At 28.3% G+C, this 21,469-nt stretch overlaps 1 protein-coding gene across 2 annotated transcripts; it reads left to right on the forward strand.

The window, feature by feature from the left end:
* Positions 1 to 14,920: 14,920 nt before the first annotated feature.
* Positions 14,921 to 19,648, forward strand: LOC101206367 (GRF1-interacting factor 1). 2 transcript variants are annotated; one of them, XM_031881330.1, is made up of 4 exons: positions 14,921 to 15,546; positions 17,123 to 17,199; positions 18,413 to 18,497; positions 18,877 to 19,648. In XM_031881330.1, exons 1-4 carry the CDS (start codon positions 15,373 to 15,375, stop codon positions 19,306 to 19,308), a joined length of 768 nt encoding a protein of 255 aa, XP_031737190.1. In that variant the 5' UTR covers positions 14,921 to 15,372; the 3' UTR covers positions 19,309 to 19,648. The 2 variants fall into 2 exon arrangements, with proteins under 2 accessions (XP_031737190.1, XP_004139249.1); XM_004139201.3 differs by having other exon boundaries at positions 14,936 to 15,453.
* The last annotated feature ends 1,821 nt before the right edge of the window (positions 19,649 to 21,469 follow it).

Raw genomic sequence — 21,469 nt, forward strand, 5'->3', positions numbered from 1 at the left:
TTAGAAGGAAGGGTTGTGAAATTCTCCATAAAGAAATAAAAAAGAGGAAGAATTGGGAGAGGAAGAATTAAAAGGGAAATTTGATTTGTTGTTTGTGATGAGACAATTTGAGGGGGTTTTGTAGGATTTTGTAACGTGTTGAGAAAGGGGAGTTTCGTGGAAGGAGAGATTAATATAGATTAATATCATTATTATTTAATTATATTTATATTTATAATTTTATCTTTTTATAAAAAAGAAGGTAGATGAAGAAGAAAGGGAAAATGTGTACTTGTCCAATGCTTAATGTGTACGATTATATATTTCCCACTATTTCTTTTACCTTTCTAACATGGCTGCCTTTTGTATTATCCTATCCTTTGATCATTAGGAAATCACACTGGTTTCTTCCTATCATGGGATATATTTTCTTTTTAGGGTTTATTATTTTTTAATATCCACCAATGTTATAAATCATACATAAAAATTAGATGTTATGTTCCATAATATAAAACAAAAGAGAAAACACGTTTATTTTATAAAATCGTGAACTGTTTTAATTCAATATCTTAACATATGTCTAGCTTCTTACCATTGCCATTATTTTGTGTTGTTAAAAATTGAGGAACAATGCTTTTTAGACTATAAGTTTTGAGTTTAGTTTTTTTTTATTTGTTACCATTTCATTTATTGAATTTTTTTTTAATTTTTAGTGTAAGATTTGAATTTTACATTTTTTAACCTTAGTTTATTATTATTATTATTATTATTATTATTATTATTTATTTGTTAAATATTTGTTTTATACCCTTTATATTAATATCCGATTAAGTAATAGATCATAAAAACTTGTTTTGTGAAAATAAAATACTAAAAATTATTAGTATGAAAGGAAGGCAATGAAACGTCAAATCCGTTTGGAATTTTCTTTGAAGACATTGGAATATGTAACAAAAGATAATAGATTCCATTCCAACTTGTTCACCACGAATACTCTTTTCATTTTAGTGTTGGTTCTTTTCATAACATTGGAATGTCTTTCATCCACGTCTCCAAGTGACCCAATCTATCTAAAACCTAAGTTATATTTATATGTATCACATACATATTTACACTACTTACGGTTTTGATTCTAGGGTTTATAGGAGTGTTATATAAACTTCTTGACTACTAGAGACACATTTGCACTATAATTTACGAAAATAAGTGAGATGATCGATAATAGCCTATGACATAGAAGACTTGGTTAACCCAATTCAACGAATAGCACCTACGTTTGGAGAGCTTTTTCGCTAAACTTAATCGAAGACAGGCTCCCCTGAATCTACCTTCTTCAACAACACAAATTTATTCGAATAGATATTCAATAATCCGCACACTAAAACTTGCGTAAAGCTTCACAATTTAAAAACTTTATCAAATCTTGAAGATCTTCTTTACGTCTCTTATCACATATAGAATAAAACTACTAATCAAGATATCAAGAACTCAAACTTCTGCTTTTTAAAGAGTCAAAAAGGAAAATTTCTTTACGATAAAATATTCCTAAATATGAGGAATATTTGTATTTTTTTTAAAGGAGATCTTTTATCTTTACTTTAAATATTTAAGGAAGATCTTTTAACTCCTATTAAAAATATTTAAAAATGATTTCTAAAGATAAAGAAAGATATTTTATTTTTCCTTAAATAAAAAGAAAATTAATTTCATATTTGTAAAAAGAAAAAATATAACAATCTAAATTATTTTCACAAACAATAAATTATTCTTCTACTTGTTTGTAGACATAGTTAACCCTTTGCATTAATTTATGTGTTGTTTGTTTATTGTTTAGACTTTTTGCTTATATTTTTATCTATAGATTAAAAATCTACTTTTTTTTGGGTAACTATCTATTTTCTATGTAGAATTTTAATACGATTCATTGTTTTTCTTCCCCATTCACAACTATTTGAAATAATAAATATATATACATTGACCCATTAATTCTTAAACTTTATGCTTTTTTCAACTAAAGGGAAAATGAATAATTAATAAATCTATGGCTTTAAGGATATGATATATATTATATAAATATATTTTGATAAATGGGAAAAACATGTGGCCGTGACAATCTATTACTATAAAGTTGTACATTTAAATTCCACGAGACAACATCCCATTAGATTACTTTTGAGATCTTCTTGTGTTTACTTTATCATTACAACTTTTGACTAAACATTGGAGCAATAATAATTCAGGGATTTGTTTATTAATATCATTATTTTAAAAACTTGTTTTATGTTGTATTAATAAGAACTTAGAATAAATTAGAAATAACTTATTTTATGTTAAAACAACAATATTTCAATAATAAATTTCATAACTGTTATCTATATATAAATTAGAAATAACAATACTCATTTAATAAACTTCATAATTAAATTAGGAGGGAGGATTTATTGATATTCATTCGGATAAATATACTAAAAAGGATGCTAAATCTTGAAATATGTTTCAACTTAGTTGCCATATACGGATACACCTATGGATTCTTCTTTTGTATTCTTATTTAAAAGAAGAAAAAAGAAAAACCCTATTTGACCTTGACTCTACTACTTTTCCTTTTTTATATGTTTGTTTTAGTCATATTTAGGTATTTAATTTAGATTGTTTATACACACAATTATATATTTAAGCCACATAACACATGGAATTCAAAATAAGTGTTGTGTCTTGACTGAAAAAAAAATTGTTTTGCATACATTTTAATGATTGATATAAGATTTTCAAAATTCAAAAACTAACTAAATAAATTTAACGTGGCATGTTCACAAATATAGCAAAAATATTAAACATATCAATTGAAAATTTAATACTATGCTTAAAAGGAAACCATGGACTACTAACATTATGAAATGCCAAAATATTTTTTTATTACCAATCATAGGCATTGAGTGAATAATATAATATAACATATGTATATATATAGTCAAAAAGTACTTGTTTGCATTTGTGGAGGATTGATTTGAAAGTCAAAAGAGTCATTGTTGATTCATTATATTAATAAATAATATATAGTTTTATAAAATAATATGTATTGATGACCATCTAGAATGGCATATAAGATAATACACTTGTCACATTATCGATATTATTTTATAAATTTAGAATAAATGAATAAGATAATGGGCTACTCTTGATTGACTAAGGGTGTCATTGATCAATAAGCTAGTATGCCTTTTGAATTACTTATAATAAGCTATGAAAAGTTCAAATACAAAAGTTCTCACCATTATTATATATTTTAATTTATAATAATGGCCCTTCTCCTTCTTTCATTTGATAAAGTTACAAAATTACTCCCCTAAACTAACTTTTGTTTCATTTAGTTTTCTAACTTTAATTTTTAGAAAACTATATATTTACTTATAAACACAAATTATATAATTCCAGGGTTCTAACACATAAAATATTTTAGGGAAAAAAATTTCAACTTTTACCCTATTACACCAATTAAAATTTTAATTTGATCCATTTAGACTTCAAATCATATCAAATTAAATATCAAATCAAAATTAAAAAATCTATATATTTGTTAAGATTATTTTTTAAAAATCATTCTTCCATTAGCTCTCAAACATGTGTAGACTTGTTTAAATGAGACATTAACAAAGGAAGATGTATAAAACTAATCATAATGTTTATCTTTCTGGAAAAAAAATCTAAAACTATTTATTTCAACCCAATTAAAATATTTTGGATCAAATATAATCCTAGAGCCCATTTACTATATGTTTGGGCCATATTATAAGATAGGCAGCCTTGGCTCAACCAAAATATTACATTCGAACTTAGATGGTTTTGACTTTTGCTTTTCCTTTTTGGTACAACACCTATCTGTTTTTATCTTCTTTGATAATGTGTATATAGAAATCAAACTTCTAACATCTCTAGATTTTATATACTTTGTTTACCTTAGTTTTTGTTACATATATAGTCAAAATTAGAAAAGTTATTGTAAATAATGGAAAAGATTATGTAGATCATACACGTGGGTATGATTAGTATCTAGTATTGATTGAATCTAAAATTTTATTATACTTTTTAAATATTTTAGTTGGGAGAAGTACGAAAGAAAAAGAAAGAGAAAAATTGGAGTAAATATAATGTATGGATAGGAAGATCAAAATGTAGATAGAAATACGAAGGTTGAAGGAAAAAAACAAGAGTTCATCCATGGTGATGGTGAAGATGAAATGTGAAATGAATATAAATGTAAAAATATATGGACACGTGGATAGATATTGATGGTGCGGAGTCACATGATAATTAGAGGGGAACATAGGCATCAACCAAAGGTACAGAAAAGAAAGGTGGAATAACAGCAACCATTAAAACCCTAAATCTAAAACCCTAAAGGAAAATAAAAACCATGTGAAAGTGAAACTCATTTCTTTCTTTCTTTTTTTCTTTTTCTTTTCACTCATTGAACTCATTCATTGTGTAGCTGAGCTGTCCCATTCACTGCCAAAAAAACCTAGTCATATTGGCACTCTATTCAATGCTTTTGTTTCTCTCTATCTCTCTTCATTATTATGCCCTAAATTTCTCCCTCTCTTTCTTTCTTCAACTTTTCTTGTTCATCATCTCCTCACCCCTTTCATTTCATTTCAACTGTTTGGGAGAAGAGATAAATGCACAGTGAAAGTTTTTGTCTTCCTGCCATTCCAACAACAAAGAAAAGAAAAAACAGTGTGCACTTTTTCTGATTTTTCCATATGCTACTCACTGTCACACAGTGTAATGCAGTTTGGGGAAAGTGAAGGGAAAAATGTTAATCAAGGTAATGCATATATTTACATTATTACACATGTATGGTATCAAATTTGTCGATATCTTTCGTTTAAGTTTTTTCGTATTTTCATAGATTCAATGTGAGATGTGAAGAGTTGATCGACATGAAAAATGCACGAAACCTTAAAAATAAACAATAAATTGTTAGCAACGTAAACAAAAGAAGAAAAAAAACTATATATGGTTTTCTAAAAAGTTTTTTTTGTTGGTATTTATATTTTTATCACTTTTTCATCGTGTTTTTGTAAATTTGAAACATCGGTATTTGAGTTTGATATCGACATTTTCAGCATTGCATGCATACATGACCTTTGCGTGGTTTATATAAAATTTTAGAATTGAAAAATGTAAACAATGTTGTGTTTGGTTTAAACTTGAATAAAAAATATTTATTACGTGGAAGTATTCTATTTTTTAAAAAAAGAAAAATTAAATCGAAAATAAACTATACAAAAGAAAAAAAGAAACATGTCACGTTCGGCATTTTTTAAAAAGGAAAACATAATTAAATAACTTTTTGGAAAAGAAAATTTATCTAACCCAAAGCAAACTTTATACTCAAGTTGTAAATACTTGAAAGAAACACTTCTTTTTTTTTTTCCTTTTTTGAGTGTAGTATTTCAAATTACCTAGATTTGATTTGAGCAGGTTAAAGAGACACATTAAAATTAGTTTATAAAAAAAGAATTTATAACAATTTATTGAGATTATACCTTAACTAATAAATAATATCGAGTAGTATACGTAATTCAAATACTTTTTCATCTTAGAATATAATAATATTATAATGAAAATTTTATGTTAAATTTACTGATTAATACTCATTGATTTTTTGAATAAATATATAATCATTCAACATTTATTAACTTGTTTACAACTTTGGCAGAAGACTCAGAACAAAGTTCCCTTTAAATTTAAAAGAATATTGGAAAAAAGCTGACAAGTTTCATGTGTGTGTTTTTCTTTTTTTGCTTTCAAGAAAAAAAAAGTTAATGGGTTGGAAACATGAAATAATAATAAACCTAATCATTTATGCTTTGGTATATGTTTAATAATTGCACAAATTGACTCCCAACACATTCATGATTATTAGAAGTCAAACTTCCTTTGTAAGACCATACCCCAGCTAAGCCTAGCTACCTACTATATATATATATATACATATATACATTCATATATATGTCCAATTTAAATTAACTTCATGCAAAATGAATAAGAGTCTATTCAAGAAAAATACTATTTAACATGTCTCACTTCATATTTGTATGACTTGAATTTCTAAAGTTGATAAAAAATGAGAGTCTAAAGTTAAAATAACAACACGTATGATATAGTCGTTTTAGTTTTGACAAGATAGATGTGAACCTTAATTAAAACTTCATATAATGGTTGTATCTAACAGTAGAGTTATAGAAGATGCATTAATGGTGGAGAAAGATTATTAGATTCTCATCCTTAAGGACGTCCAAATTTTCAACCACATGCAGAGACTCATTGTTTCTGAGGTGGCTTCCATTTTGGTAAAGATTATGAGATTGCAAATTCGGTGGTAATTAATTATTGTCTTCTCGACAAATTCTTTTAAAGTAAAACTTAGTTTGCTGCTGGGCACGTGCATGGCTATATAGCTATTCATATGCCAAAATTCTTTCAATTATTGTTGGTTTTGTCGTCTAGAGAGAAAGATGGCTTTATACTCTTCTTCTTTGTGTGTTTGTTGTAAAACAAAAGTTGGAAATCTTTATGTTTTTTTTTCACTCATTTATCTTAACAATTAAAGTTGTTTGGTTCATAATTTCTTTTTACCAGGTTTAATAGTTAGAAAAACCCTACAATAATTATTTACATTGGTTGATAGAAGTATTATTATTTATCATTGATAATATCTAAATTTTGGTTATTTTTATATATTTTTTTATCAATTTTATTATTTACCATAATTTTTTAAAAAAAATTAAAAACCATACAAATGCATGAAGATATATCAAAAGGAAAGGTAGAATAATATTAGTGTACGTAGGAATGAAATTCCAATACTACTCTATTTAACTTTATAAAAATAACGAACATATTACTTTATTTAACTTTTTACAAAATAAAAACTCCATTGTGTCACATTTTTCTTATAGTATGATAAATTATATTTGTTTTCTCTCTTCATATATATATATAAACATAATTAACAACCTAAAAACGTGTATTAATTTTCTTAACTTTTTGTTTTATGTTTATTTTTGTTTTTTTAATACAACAAATATGAGATGCGAAGATCAAAAAAATCTTTAATTTATAAAGATATATGTGTATATAGGTCATGTTAATACAACTAAATCAAATTGAAAATCGAGATGTATTGAAATGCAGTTAAAGTATAAAATATTAAACATGTTTTTATGTGAGATGGGCATATGGCCTAAAAAGTTGAAATAATTTATGAAAATTTGTAAAACCCTAGAGTTAAAAGAAAAGAACCCCACCCATAGGGAGTGGTGGGGTATGAAATGAAAAGGTTAAAATTGAAAGGAAAAGACAGAATTGGGAATTTTGAGTATACCCAAAAAATTGAGGAAAAAAAGAAAAATAGTGAGAGACACCCTAACCACCCATCATGTTCCCACACTTGGGAGCACCACCTACCTTTCATTATTATTCATTTTTAACCCAAACTACTTCCTTTTCCCCCCCTACTACTCCCTTTACATTTTTCTTTTTCTTTTTTTAACAAACCTTTTCTCTTTTCTCTCTACTCAATTTGCAAAACAAGTACCCTTTAACAAACAAAGTGTTTAAAAGGAACCTTACTTTGTTGAGATTGGATGTTCTCGTTCAAGATATTATTCTTATTCGAAAGTGTCTTTATCGATGTTATTGTTTTTTCTCACATCTTAAGATCAAACGAGAACAAACTATGTGTCATGCTTTAACAAGTTTGATAGAAAGAGATTTTTTTAATAAAGTGTTTTAATGTATGTATGGAACTATTTTTCTAGAAGAAGCATTAAAAGACAATATGTTTCAAGAAACACGTTTCAATATTAGTTTTAAGTACAATTTCACTGTTTTAATAACCGTGGTAAAATCACCTAAAAAGTACATATAAAAAACTTATGTCATATAACATCATAAATCTATAGATAGAAGTTAGTCAATATCATACACTCTGACACCTTCAAATTTATAACAACATCATTTAACTACCCCACAACATTAAACATAGTTGGTGATATTTTATTACTCAAAGAAAAAAAAAAGAGAATATGTGATTGTAATCATCTTTTATAAAATCTCGAATATCAATAGAAAGTTAAGGAGATCCATGAACCCTAATTTTGAAAGAGGGAGAATAAGAGAGAGAGAAGAGATGTCAAGGGTTTGAGGGACAAAAATACAAGAGTGAGATTGGTGACCCACAACCACAAATACACACAAGAAGAGAGAGAGAGAAATGGAAATGGAAATGAGAAAAATTGTATTATTGGGGAATGTGTGGAATTGTGTTTGAAAATTGAGGATAAGTTTAAAGAGAGGTTTATTTCATCTTGTTTTTTGGGAGGGTGAGGGACCAATGGTGGACAGAAGGAAATGGACTGGACCACACCATCAACCAAGGTCCATGTGACCCTCTACCTCTTGGGTCCCAACCCCCCTCCCCTTCCCCTCCCTCGTTTCAAACCTTACAATCATTTTCTTCTATCTCTAATTCAATTCTAACTCTACTCATCTCTATATTATTCATATCCTTCATCTTTTTCTTTCTTATCTGCATCCTACTCATATCCTTTAACATCCAAATCAATTTTTCAAATTGTATTTGTTTTTATAATTTGGCTACAAATTCAACCATTTTGCACTTAACAAAATATGAAAATGATGGTAAGAATTGTAAAGGAAATAGACTTTGTTTTTAGAAATAAAAAACAAAATGATTACCAAACCCAATAACCTAACTTAGTTTTTATAGTATGATAAAATCTTTTAAAATCATAGGAACAACATTCTAACTTTCCCCAAATTATGATAAATAAATTTGTAATTTAACATTTTTTAATAATATATTTTTTAGAAAAATTGTAAAAAATAGAATATTTGACAAACTATTTACCCTTTATATATATAAAAAAAAAAACCCTCTACTTTATGAATGACTTTAGTAGATAGAACCATGTTATTAAATCCATATCAATATTTTTATTATAGCGTAAAAAATGAATGTAACTTTGAAAAGTAATAAAACAAATGTTACTTATATAAATATAATATTAAAAAAAGGATAATTGCTTTTAGAGCTACTAATGTGTTACAACATTTTATAATAATTGAAAATATAACAAAATTTATTCACTTCTACTAGTGATAGACCATATTGTTAATTTTATCACTAATAGTTTGAGAGTTGAAACTAAATTTTATTATACCTACAAATTCTTCTGTATATTATGCTATATCTACAAAAAAATTTGAAAAAACTATCCCTCTAAAAATTACACACACATTAACTCGTTAAAACATTGATTATATCTTCATCAACCATTTTGTAACTAAAAGTAAGTCCTTAAAATGTTGATCAGTATGTTATATATAGTATAATTAGATAGACTTTGTTAAATTAAGCATAGTTGAGTAAACAAAAAAAGGCAATTGTTCGATCTCTCATCCTTCCCTCACGAACCAATAAAAAGAGAAAAAGGTTACCTCTGCAAGTTTTACTTTGCTTTACTCCAAATTTTTAGGTTCTCTTCTATCTTTCTTTTCAAGATCATCACTCATTTTGGGAATTTTCCCTGCTAGGAATATTCCTTTTCTTTTTAAGCTTCCTCTTCACTCTTTTTTATTCACTATTTTAAAATTTAAAATAATATTAGAGCTTTTTAATTTTTATTTTACACATATTTTGTTATAATCTTTTGTGAAGTATATCAACATGTAGCCATAAATACTTTCATAATTATCATATATAGTAGAGGTCTAGATTGTCTACCTATTTTCATCTTTTTTTTTTTTTTTTGCTAAAACTAAAAATAAATAATTGAAATAGATATTTGAAAGTCGAGAGAGAGAGAGAAGAAAGAAAAGAAAGAAAAGAAAATGATATAATTTGATATGATATATATTGTAATTTGATTTCTTGTTCACTTTATTGTTGTCTACCATAAAGAAAACCAAGGAAAAGGAAAAGATTTGAAAAGACATTGTTTGGTGATAGTTGGAGACATTTTTGGATGTGGAGGTTGTTGAGGACTTATATCCTCATATAATACACACCTTTTTCCCCCTTCTTTTATGGTATACTAACTTTCTTTTTTCCTAGGGAACCAATTATATATACATCATACATGCATGTGTTACATGAGTTAGATTTCTTCTTCTTCTTTTTTCTAAAGAGGAATTAATTTATTTGGGTGATGAGTCCTAGTTGTTTTATAATTACATTAAGATTTTTATATAATTTGGTATTCGATATTTGAGCATCTCAAATATTCAAAAACTAACAATATAGTAAAATAGAATTAATTTTCAAAATTTAAAAAACGAAAAAGACACGAGTTATTAAAACATGAACCTCGACATAGTGAATTTGATTGATGAGATTTCTAAAATGAATTATTAATTTAAGTTTAAATGATAATTTTAGCTTAAAAAATTTTCTTCTCTGGATGAGTACCAAATTTGAAATATAATTGGATAGAGTAATCTTATCATCAAAAATCTCATTCAAACATAATCTTTTGGGAATATTTTTTAGAAGAATTGGTATTAGATTTTTTTTTTTCTTTTTTAAAATGTTCATAGGCTTGCAAAATTATTGAATATTGGATTCACATGTTTTAAAGCTATATATGTAGCTGTTCAAAAAAAGGGTCAACTACCTCATTCATTAATTATTTATTCAAATTCCAATTTTGTTAATATATATATATATAAATCTTTGATTTTGAAGCAGTTCCTTTTCCATGTGACAAAGATTTGGTTGATATATAAATATATGTATATATATACACATTTTTGTCATAATCTAAAATTCAATATTATCTTCTAAATTTTTGAAAAGATTTATTCAATATATTATATGCTTCATTGGATTGCCTTTATATTCTAGTTATTATCTTATATATACATGTGAATCCTTCCCATATTAAAACTAAAATTAGTACAAATTTAATTTTATCTCATCCATGTGAATCTGCCTATTTTCTTGTAGAAATCAACCTCTTTTAGTGATAAAAAGCTTTTTAGACAGTTTTCGTCGTCCAAATCCGTGCAAATAATTTACCGAATTTACACACTAATTACTAGTCTTTGTGTCAAGTTTGGATCGATTACAGAGACGATACTGATTCTCTTATAGATTAATTTCCATCCACGTAAATCAAAGGGGGAGAGTTCATTCACACACCAAATCTAATCTAATTGTCACGATCGAGTCAAAGATTCGAGCAAAGGAGAGTTATATATTTTCCATGCGTCTAAAACGTATAACAAAACTTCATTCAATAACAAAAGTAACACAAAGATTACATAAAACTAAGTTTAAGTTCTCATGAATTCATAAGAAAAAACGAGAAACTAAGAAACTCAAGCTAGAAAATGAGTACCTTAGCCTCTCATCCACACCTTAGATGATGAATGGTTGTTCAGGATCAAAAAGTATAGAAAATAGGGAGACAAAGTGTGGAAGATACTTGGAAATCGGAATATAGGTTTAATGTGATGGGGGAATGAAGTGTATATAAAAAGGGCACGACGCCGGGCCTTCGCACGTGCACGTCCGCGTTAAACTTCAAAGTGTCGCGACGCCGAGGCTTCGACATGCCAACTTCATATTTTTTTTGTTCAGTGTTGTCTTAGTTCACTTTGGATAATGTCATATGACTCCAAATTGTTCGAATTAGCTCTAAAATGACTTGATCACCATATTCTACCTTCAAATAATTGCTTAAACACCTACAAAATCTCTAATAAAAAATGTAAAATCTTGAAACAAGCTCAAATTAAACAGAAATAAATATCATTATTTCATACGCTATCAATTACTTAAATCAAGATTATTTTTTAATTTGCTACTAAACCCAAAATAAAAAAACATAAAATACAACTTTATTTTCTTTTGAATCCATTATTTTCAACATTTTTTTTCGAAATGAGGAACCAAACGTGGTCCTAAATTTTTCAAATTTGGGTTGATTAATTATTGAAATGAACAATAATAAGTAGAAAACAATAATGAAAAAGAAGTTAAAAGTAGGGATACATTTATAAACTTAGTTTTCATAAACTAAAAAGCCAAATAGTTGTACCATCAAACAAAAATAGTACTTTAATTTAATGAGCAATAAGGACAAACATATTACTAAGTTAGCCTAACAATAAAAGACAAATTAAAAACAAAAAATGAAAGGAGCTATCGATTAAATATCCTACTAGTCCTAGCCATAAATGATGAATACTAGGGGTGTATTGACCCTATAATGTTGCAATAGCCAATGCATTATTAAGTGTCCTATATATTGAGGAGTACATTTGTAAGAAAGGACCTTACCAAGCTTCCCTAGTCCTAGGATTAACTTTTGGCCTTAAAGCCATCAACCGTAGACATCATCCTACAAGTCGAGAAAATAAAAAAGAAAATCTAACCTTGTCAGTTCATATAGTCTTTCACAAAACTTTTCATATATCAATTAAGTTTCACTTTTTATGTCTACCAACATATATAAAATCGTTAATTTCATTTACGTTATTTGATGTATAACTTCATTTATTATCGTTACGATATAATTATCTAAATTTTCTACTTTATATACTATGAATATACAAGGTATATGATATACTTGAAATTAACTTATTACAATCGATATAGTTAGTTTATACACTAATCTTGCTCTAAAACAAACTTAAAAGAGTAATTAAGTTAGAATCTTCTTTATCGGAAGGCTTTTGATTTTTTTTTTTAAATTTTGAGTGAGTACAATTAATAAAGTCTTCATAAGTAAGATTGATTGCAAAACAAGAAAGTGAAAAAGGATTCCAAAATGAAAATAAATATTTTGAAAACTTTTGTGTGATAATCATACTAACATCCAATAGTTAATATTGTACTTTTTTTTTAAATTGTGATCTCTATTTTTTTTTTTCACTTTACATTTACTTCTATAGTTCTTTTAACTCTAATGTACCAAATATTTGTCCTCCACGTATCAATATTTTCAGACTTCAATAAATTCGACCTCGATATCAGACATAGAAGTGAATTGATATTTTCATTATATCATACAAAAAAATCACAAAACATAAATAATTAGAAAATTTTCAAAAATAGCAAATTTTACAAAATATTTATAACTTATAGCAAATTCTATTACTAACTATCACTCATAGTCATTGATACAATCCAAAATTTTGCTATTTTTAAAATCTGTCCTAAAAAATAAGTATAAAAATATTACTAATATAAATAATAGACATGCTAACTTACTTTAAATTTTTTTATTGAGCTTCTTGCATATTTAACAAAATAGTAAGTTTTACAAATTAGGTATAGGGTTATTACTTTTCCAAAGATGAGAATGAACAAGTTCAAGTCATGAAATGTAAAATAAAAGTTAATGTATGAATATACCAGAATACATACAATACATTTGATATACTACTAATATATATTTATACACATACACATGATATTCTCAAATTACACTTCTCATATACTAAAAGTTAATCACACATCTGTAAAATGAAAAAAAAGAGTGTGACACACTTTAAATATTTTATTTCATCATTATTTTAAATATATACAAACTTTTGTGGAACAAATAAATGAAAAAAAAAAGTGTATTATGGTTAATAATTCATTAAATAACTTATTAAAAAGTAACAACAAAGGATAAATATACTCCATTTATAAGTTTAGAATGTATATATTAATGGAAAATGAAGGTTAATGAGTTATTATTTTAGATTTGTTTCCATAATTTAATTACAAGATTCTAAAATTTGTTAGATTGACAACTTTTATGTTAAGTAATTTAAGGTCAAAATTTGGGAGACTAAATGTAAAGTTTGAAAATAAGAAAGATTAAATTGAAAGGAAATGGTAGTGAAAGGATGAATAAAGATATTTATGGAATAAAGTTGTGGTGAGAAGAAAAGAGAGAGAGAATGAGGGAATGAAAGAGAAAGGAAGAGAAAAGGAATCTATTAACAAAGCTATAACGTCATCATCAATAAGTGAGACCAAAAGGGAGTTTGGAACCAATTGGTCCACATAACAACCAAACAAATACATTGTCATCTTATATGTGATACTCTCTCTCTTCTTCCCTATAAAATCAACTATGGAGAAATTATATAATTTTAAGACTAAACAATATTTTTGGGTTATTTCTTTACTCTTTTCTTCATCCCCCTCCCATGATTCTCTACCGCCTAAAGCTTTAGAGGAGCGTGAGTCTTTGTGTCTTACTTTTCCGCCCTTTTATCTCAAGTGATTTTTAATGTTAATGACTCATCATCTAATTTGTTACCTTACTTCTACCTTCTTCTTTTCCCTTGTTTTGTTCTAAAATAAATAAAAACAAAAACGATATTTGTCTCCATTTACTACCAAAAACATACGTTCAAGTTCAAGGTTAAATTACAAGTTTAACCTTTAAATGTTTGGGTTCATGTCAAAAGGTCGAACTTTGACCCTCTAGTTTTAAGGCTCTCGCTTTGAACTTTAAACACAAATCTTTAACTTCATCATTTTATGTATTCTAACTTGATTTTGACTCATCAAACATTCTTTTCTTTTTAATTTATCTATTACTCAAATAAAAAACTGAAAAGTTTAGTGATTTATTAGTATGAACACGTTAGACACACCATTCAAAATTGAGAAAAACATGTTTTGTATTTGTAAAAGAAGTTGAAAGATGGAATATATATGTATTTGGATGTGGTGAAATTTAACTTGTATTGAAGAATAATTTGAAAAAGAATTTATGAATAAAAACACACTTAAAAGCAAAACTCCAAAATTTGTTCTTCCCAAAAGGAAAAATAAAAGAAAACAGATTCAAACAAAAATTGGATTGTCTCTCTCATCATCACTCACGTGACACCCTTTTTCCCCCTAGAGAGAGAGAAGCCAAAAGGAAAAGGAAAAAAAAAAAAAAGACGAAGCTTTTGCTCTGTTCCTTAGGGAGGGAAACAAGTAGCATCTTTGTATAGAGAAAACAGAGAAGAGAGAGAGAGAGACGAAACGCTTCTGTTGGCCACATTACAAAGCCAAAACGGCTGCACCCACCACCAGAAAATTCCTCAAAAACCAAAAACCAAAACCCCCTTTTCCTCTCTTTCTCTCACATAAAAACAGAGTTTGGTTGTGTGTATAATCTGCAGAAGCTGCTACACCTCTCTCTCTGTGTCACTATCACCGTCCAACGCCACTCTATTTCAAACCAACGAAGAACATAAATTTTAAAACAAAAGAAAAAAAAAAAAAGAGGAAAAAACATCCTCAAAAGCAAAGAGCATCTTGAATCAGCCGTTTCTGTGAAAAAACTCATCATTCATATTTCACAAATGCAGCAGCACCTGATGCAGATGCAGCCCATGATGGCAGCTTATTATTCCAACAACGTCACTACTGATCACATTCAACAGGTTATTCTTCTTTTTCTTCTTCTTCTTCTTCTTCTTCTTCTTCTTCTTCCTTTTTTTAGTCTATTTATCTTATTAATCCAACCCCATTTCCAGGTTTTTTTTCTTTCATTTCCCCTCTTTTTTTCAACTGGGGTTTCTTTGTTTTTCAACTTAGGGATGATTGTTTTTCTTCCCTTTTCTACTTTTTCTTCCTTTTTTAAGTTTTGGGTTTGTTTAGTTTTGCTTTCTTTCACGTGCCTTTGTCTCTATTTAATGGATTTTCGTTTTCTATTTACAGAAGCTGAGACCAATACATCTATGGCTATCCTTGTTTATTTTCATCTCTTTTCTTGATTAAAGTTAATGACTGTGTTTCTTTTAATTGCATGATTGATTTCTGCCTTTTTGTCTTAATCTTAATAGAAAAGAAAAATGAACTGGTTGGATAGTGACCTTTTTTTTAATGTTTTCCCCCCCCTCTCTATCAATGAAGTGGAGAAAAAGTGATTTGTTGGGATATAAAACTGTTGAGAGCCTGAGCTTGAGCTTGAGCTTGATATTTATATGCTTTAAATATCTTAGATTAAGTGGCTTCTTGGGTAGTCTTCTTGTTCAAAAACTAAAATTAGAAAAAAAAAAACAAAAGAGAAAAAGGTAGCTTATTGGTAATGTTTGTATGTGAAACAGTTAAGAGCTTGAGCCCTTTGTGGTTTGCAAGTTTATTAGTTCTTATATCAATTAGTATTTTATTCCTTTTTTCTGCTTTTTGTAATGTTATTGTTTTACATTGACATAAGCATGTTGAAATTTTAAATCTCATTTCAATGCTTTGTATCTTAACTTGTTGAGGTGAATGTACCATATACAAGTCCTTGAATGTGTTTTCTAAGGTCTGTTATATCATGACTCGGTTTTTGGGGTTCGATCAAATATTCTCATAAACCCTCCTATATTCAAACTCAATGGCTTTATTGAGAATCAAATGTTAATAGGTTTAAGTTGGAGATTAGCCGAGGGGCAGCGTAAGTTGGCTGATATTTTAAGAATAAAAGATTCTTTTATCTTTTAATTAGCTCCTTTTTAGAGAGAAAAACGGTGTGACTTGATAAGTTGAAAAATATTCATGTGCTAAAGTATTAAAAGGATGGGGGTAATGCAAATCTTTTTTAACTTGACACTTCTTGTTATGACTTTTTTAAATCTATATAAGTAGAGAAGTTAAAAGTGTTTTAATATTATCGTATTATGACGCTAAGATGGAAGAGGGAAGCTTGAATAGTGATTGGTCAATCATGAAACAGTATTTTAAGTTGCTGTCTAGTTATGATTCTCCTGAGTTGCTTACAAGGATCATACACTTCAGCACTTGCTTTTTATGGTTTATTATGTCTGATCAATCAAATCTAACAATATATGTTATATGTACTTGGTAGGTTCTGCATAAATTTAGGAGTTTCAATCTGTTATTTTTTTGTGTGTCCAAAACAAGCTATTCTTTTTCAAGAATGACTTGTTAAACTAGTTAAATATGTTCATTTTCTTTCAAAACTGCCTTGTAGTTGGATTCTTTTTCCTTTTCCTTTCTTCTTATTCTACAAACACTAATACTATAGTCATTTAATTTTTGGCAACTTCTTGAAGCGATATTTTAATAGTTGTCTAACTTATTATTTGATAATCTACGTTGCAGTATTTGGATGAGAACAAGTCGCTGATATTGAAGATTGTTGAAAGCCAAAACTCAGGAAAATTGAATGAATGTGCAGAGTAAGAATTTATGCTTTCCCTAATGATTCTACTTATCATACATGATTGCTATTGCTCTCATTCATTGTCATTCTTTTTACATGGTTGTGACTTTCATTGCATTCGTTCCAAATTATCCTCTCTGGCTCTCCCTACGTATCTTTGCTCTCTCTCTCTTTTTGTATATTTGGCTGCGGCTGTAATGGTCCAAGAAAGGATATACTATATAGTATAGCTGAATCGTTGCATTACATCACTCTTTAAGTAACTGTCTTAATTTGAATTTTCTTTTTCAGTTTAATATAATGGGTTTTAGGATGAAGAAGCATGGATTTCGATATTTATCCTTGGGAAAGTCATGTTATATAGTTCTGTTTAAACAAAGTTTTGCTGGGAATTAAAACAGGGTTCTTTTGGAGGCTTTTGTTAGGATCCCACCTAACAAGAATTATCTCAAGAACAATGGATGAACTCAAGAATAGTTAAAGAACAAACAAATATAAAAATATATGAAATATATTCTAGAATATCATAAGAACAAGTAACAAAGTAGCCTTAGCCTTTCGAGAGGGCTAGACTCTCCCAAGGTACCCTTTCAAGGAAATCCCTTTACAAAATTCTTAACACCTCTCCCCAACCTCTCTTCTACTATTTATAACAAAATGACCTAACTAACTTTCTAACTATTTGCTAATATGCCCCCACTAATAGCCATGTTCATTTTCTATGAATAATCTACTTCCTTTGGTAATAATCCTCCCTGATAGTACTGCTAAGGTCACTTTCTCTTTCTGCTTGATCATTTTGATATTTGATTCATATTCATGTTGATCACAGTTTCCACTTGAGTAACAACTATTCATGGATGAAAAGTGGAATGATATCCAAGTATCTAACCATTCACCAAATATTCGATTTTGATACAGACGTTGGGAAAACAAAACACTGTCATAGAATTTTCTTGAAAAGAAACCCGAAAATGAAAATATATGGCTTGGTTGTTAAAGTAGGCCTGTAGGCGTATGCCCAAGTAGTATGCACTTATTACTCTTCCATAAATGAGTGGAATAATGTCAAGTTTCTTCGATGATATTGACTTTGGTCACAAGCTTCTGAGGCTGACAATAGGGATTTGATTCATGTTGTTTAATTATCTTGTATTTCTAGACTTCATCAAATGACACAGTTAGTAGTTGAAGCGCAAAACTTACTCTCTCACCTTTTTTCTGTGCAGGAATCAAGCTAGGCTACAGAGAAACCTCATGTACTTGGCTGCCATTGCGGATTCTCAACCTCAACCTTCTGCGATGCATGCCCAGGTATGGACATAATTGTTTCAAGATGTAAATTTATCTAATCACCTGCCAGGCATAGTTATAGAAAACCCATTCCGATTCCGTTAGATCAACACCCTGATTGCTTTCGCCTTAAGAATCATTTTCATTACATCCATTTTCTGCAACACTCTACGACTTTGGCCACAATTGCCCCTTGGAACTTGAGTTCTTCTAGGCCCTAATCCTCTGGATTTGTTTAGCCTACTTGATAATAAGGATTTTAAGTTATTTAAGTTATAGATTTAGGTGCTTTATCCTTTTCTTATTTCTTATTTTTTTTGTTTCTTTACTTTTTTCTCCTTCAAACTAAATGGAATTGAAATTAATCTAAGATGATTTGCTATTGTCATGTTCTCTTCAGTACTCTTCCAGTGGCATGATCCAACCAGGAGGGCATTACATTCAGCACCAACAAGCTCAGCAGATGACGCCACAATCGCTGATGGCCGCCCGATCCTCTATGTTGTACTCCCAGCAGCCATTTTCAACACTGCAGCAGCAAGCTTTGCACGGCCAACTCGGTATGAGCTCTGGAGGAGGCATAGGATTCAACATGCTGCAAAACGATGCTGCCAATGCAGGAGGAGGCAATGGAGGAGCACTTGGAGGAGGAGGCTTCCCAGATTTCGGCCACGGTGCTGCAAGTGACAGCTTGCACCGTAGCCTAGCCGGTGGGAGCAAGCAAGACATGGGAGGAACTGGGTCTGCAGAGGGACGAGGTGGGAGCTCAGGGAGCCATGGTGGTGATGGAGGCGAGACTCTGTACTTGAAATCAGCTGATGATGGGAACTGATCAAAGTATGAGGAGAAAAAAAGATAAGTGTTGGGGTGTTCAGTGAGTTGATGGTAGAAAAGTAGGCACAATAGAAATTAGGAAGATAAAAGAAGAGAAGAAACCCTTCTTACTTGAAAAAAAAAAAAGCACTTGCTTTTTATCTTATGTGTAAACAATGGTGTGAGGATTCAAACCTCATAAAACTTCGACCTTTGGGTGTCCTTTTTCCATGTTAAAATATGTGCTTGTAGTGTATTATGTAAAGTTTCTTCTCTTGTTCTGTGCTATGATCTTGCTCATCTTTTTCTCATGTGTTTTGACATTAAATATTTGAGCATTTAAGTAATCAAGTATTCTATGTTCATAAGGTTTATATATTGATAATTCTACAATCATCTATATGGTGTAGAGCAAAGTACTAAATTATAACTTCCCCCCAAAGCTATATAGATTTTCAACTCCTTTCCCCCCCCTAATTAAACTTCCAAGATGTGTAGACAATTGGATGCAAGTCCATGTTCTTTCTAGACCATTTCAAAACTTACATTTTGAGCAAACACCTTTAAAATATTTGACCTAAAGCAAACATCAATATTTATATATACCTCAAAATTTTCAAAGAGTAATTACACATTTTAGTCTATATATATTTTTTCAAACTCTTTTGTTTACATAAATATATGAAAAAAATCAACAATAATACAAACTATTTTTAAGATTTACAAAAATTTAAACATTCCTACATTAAAACAAATATATAATTCTAAAATAATAAATCTTAAAAGGTATAAATTTGTAGATATAAAGATATATATTACCTTGGTTCTAAGTTTTTTATTTTATGATTTATAACAATTCATCATATAGATTATTCAAACTATATAATATATATAAAGAAAGAAATTAAAAGTATAAAATAATGTGGAATATATTATGTTAAAGTGACGTTCGTCCCAAGCAATTTTCAAAATAGAATAAAGTTGGTTTTGAATAATGTTATATTTAATATTAAAGAAAATATGGGATTTACATATATATATATATATATTATCATATCGTATTAAAAATTTAATAATCAAAATGTTAGGAGGTCAAAAAGTAAAGAAAGTAGTCCATTATCAACAACTATATAACCTTTTGTGAAATTTCTCAGTTCTCACCCTTCATATTTCATATTCAAACATTCTTTTAATTTTAAAAACAACAATATTCATTTACAACCTTTTTTTAAGAAAAAAACAAAATTTACACATTTTTTAAACGAAGTTGTCAAAAACAATAAAATTGACAAAATATTTACAACATATAATAAAATTTTTAGATTCTATCAATAATAGACGCTGATAATATCAGTGACATTGATAGAAGTTTGTTAATTTTTATCATCGATAGAATTTAAAATTTTGTTATAACTCGTAAATAATTTAATTTATTTTGTTATTTAAAATAATGTTAGACTTTATTATTTTATATATTTGGACTTTTTTTAAAAAAATATTTTTTACCAAAGTTTTAAGCTCTAATTCACATTTAGTCCAAAACATGTGTCGGTGTGGTTTCATATATAATTGAGTTGTAAATAGTTTTCTTTACAAACTATGTATCAATTTAATAAAAGTATATAATTTTTAAAGAGAAAGGAATGACTGATTTTTACTCTATAATATATTATATTGACATGACTCCTCTCCTAAAAAGTAAAAAGTTCGATTTTATCGTCTATCATAATTGAATTGTTGTAGAATAAAAATGGATAGAACTAATTTTTTTACTATAATTTTATTTCTCGAGAGAAAATTAGAAAAAATTCAATAATGAAACTTCCAAACTAATTCTATCAGTTAAAATTCTAAAGAAAAAAGAAGTGCAATATGATCATCAACAAATATCCTTTTGTTTTTTTGAAACTCAACATCATTTCATATTCAACAATTTTCGTTTGTAATTCAAAAAACAAAAGAATGGAAAATTTTGGCCAATCCAATTACATTATCAATTCTCAAATAAATTAAATATATGAAAATAAAAAACAAGAAAACTATACACAAACTTCATAATATATCATTCAAGAGCTCATAGAAGAATCTTGCTTCTGCGTTTGATTAACCACAGAAGCCGCTGCAAATCCATCAGCATTCAACCCCGGGAACGCGGAGGAGCCACCACGAACACTGGCATC

Source organism: Cucumis sativus, chromosome 2, assembly GCF_000004075.3.
Source record: "Cucumis sativus cultivar 9930 chromosome 2, Cucumber_9930_V3, whole genome shotgun sequence".
In the NCBI taxonomy this organism is placed as follows: Eukaryota; Viridiplantae; Streptophyta; class Magnoliopsida; order Cucurbitales; family Cucurbitaceae; genus Cucumis; species Cucumis sativus.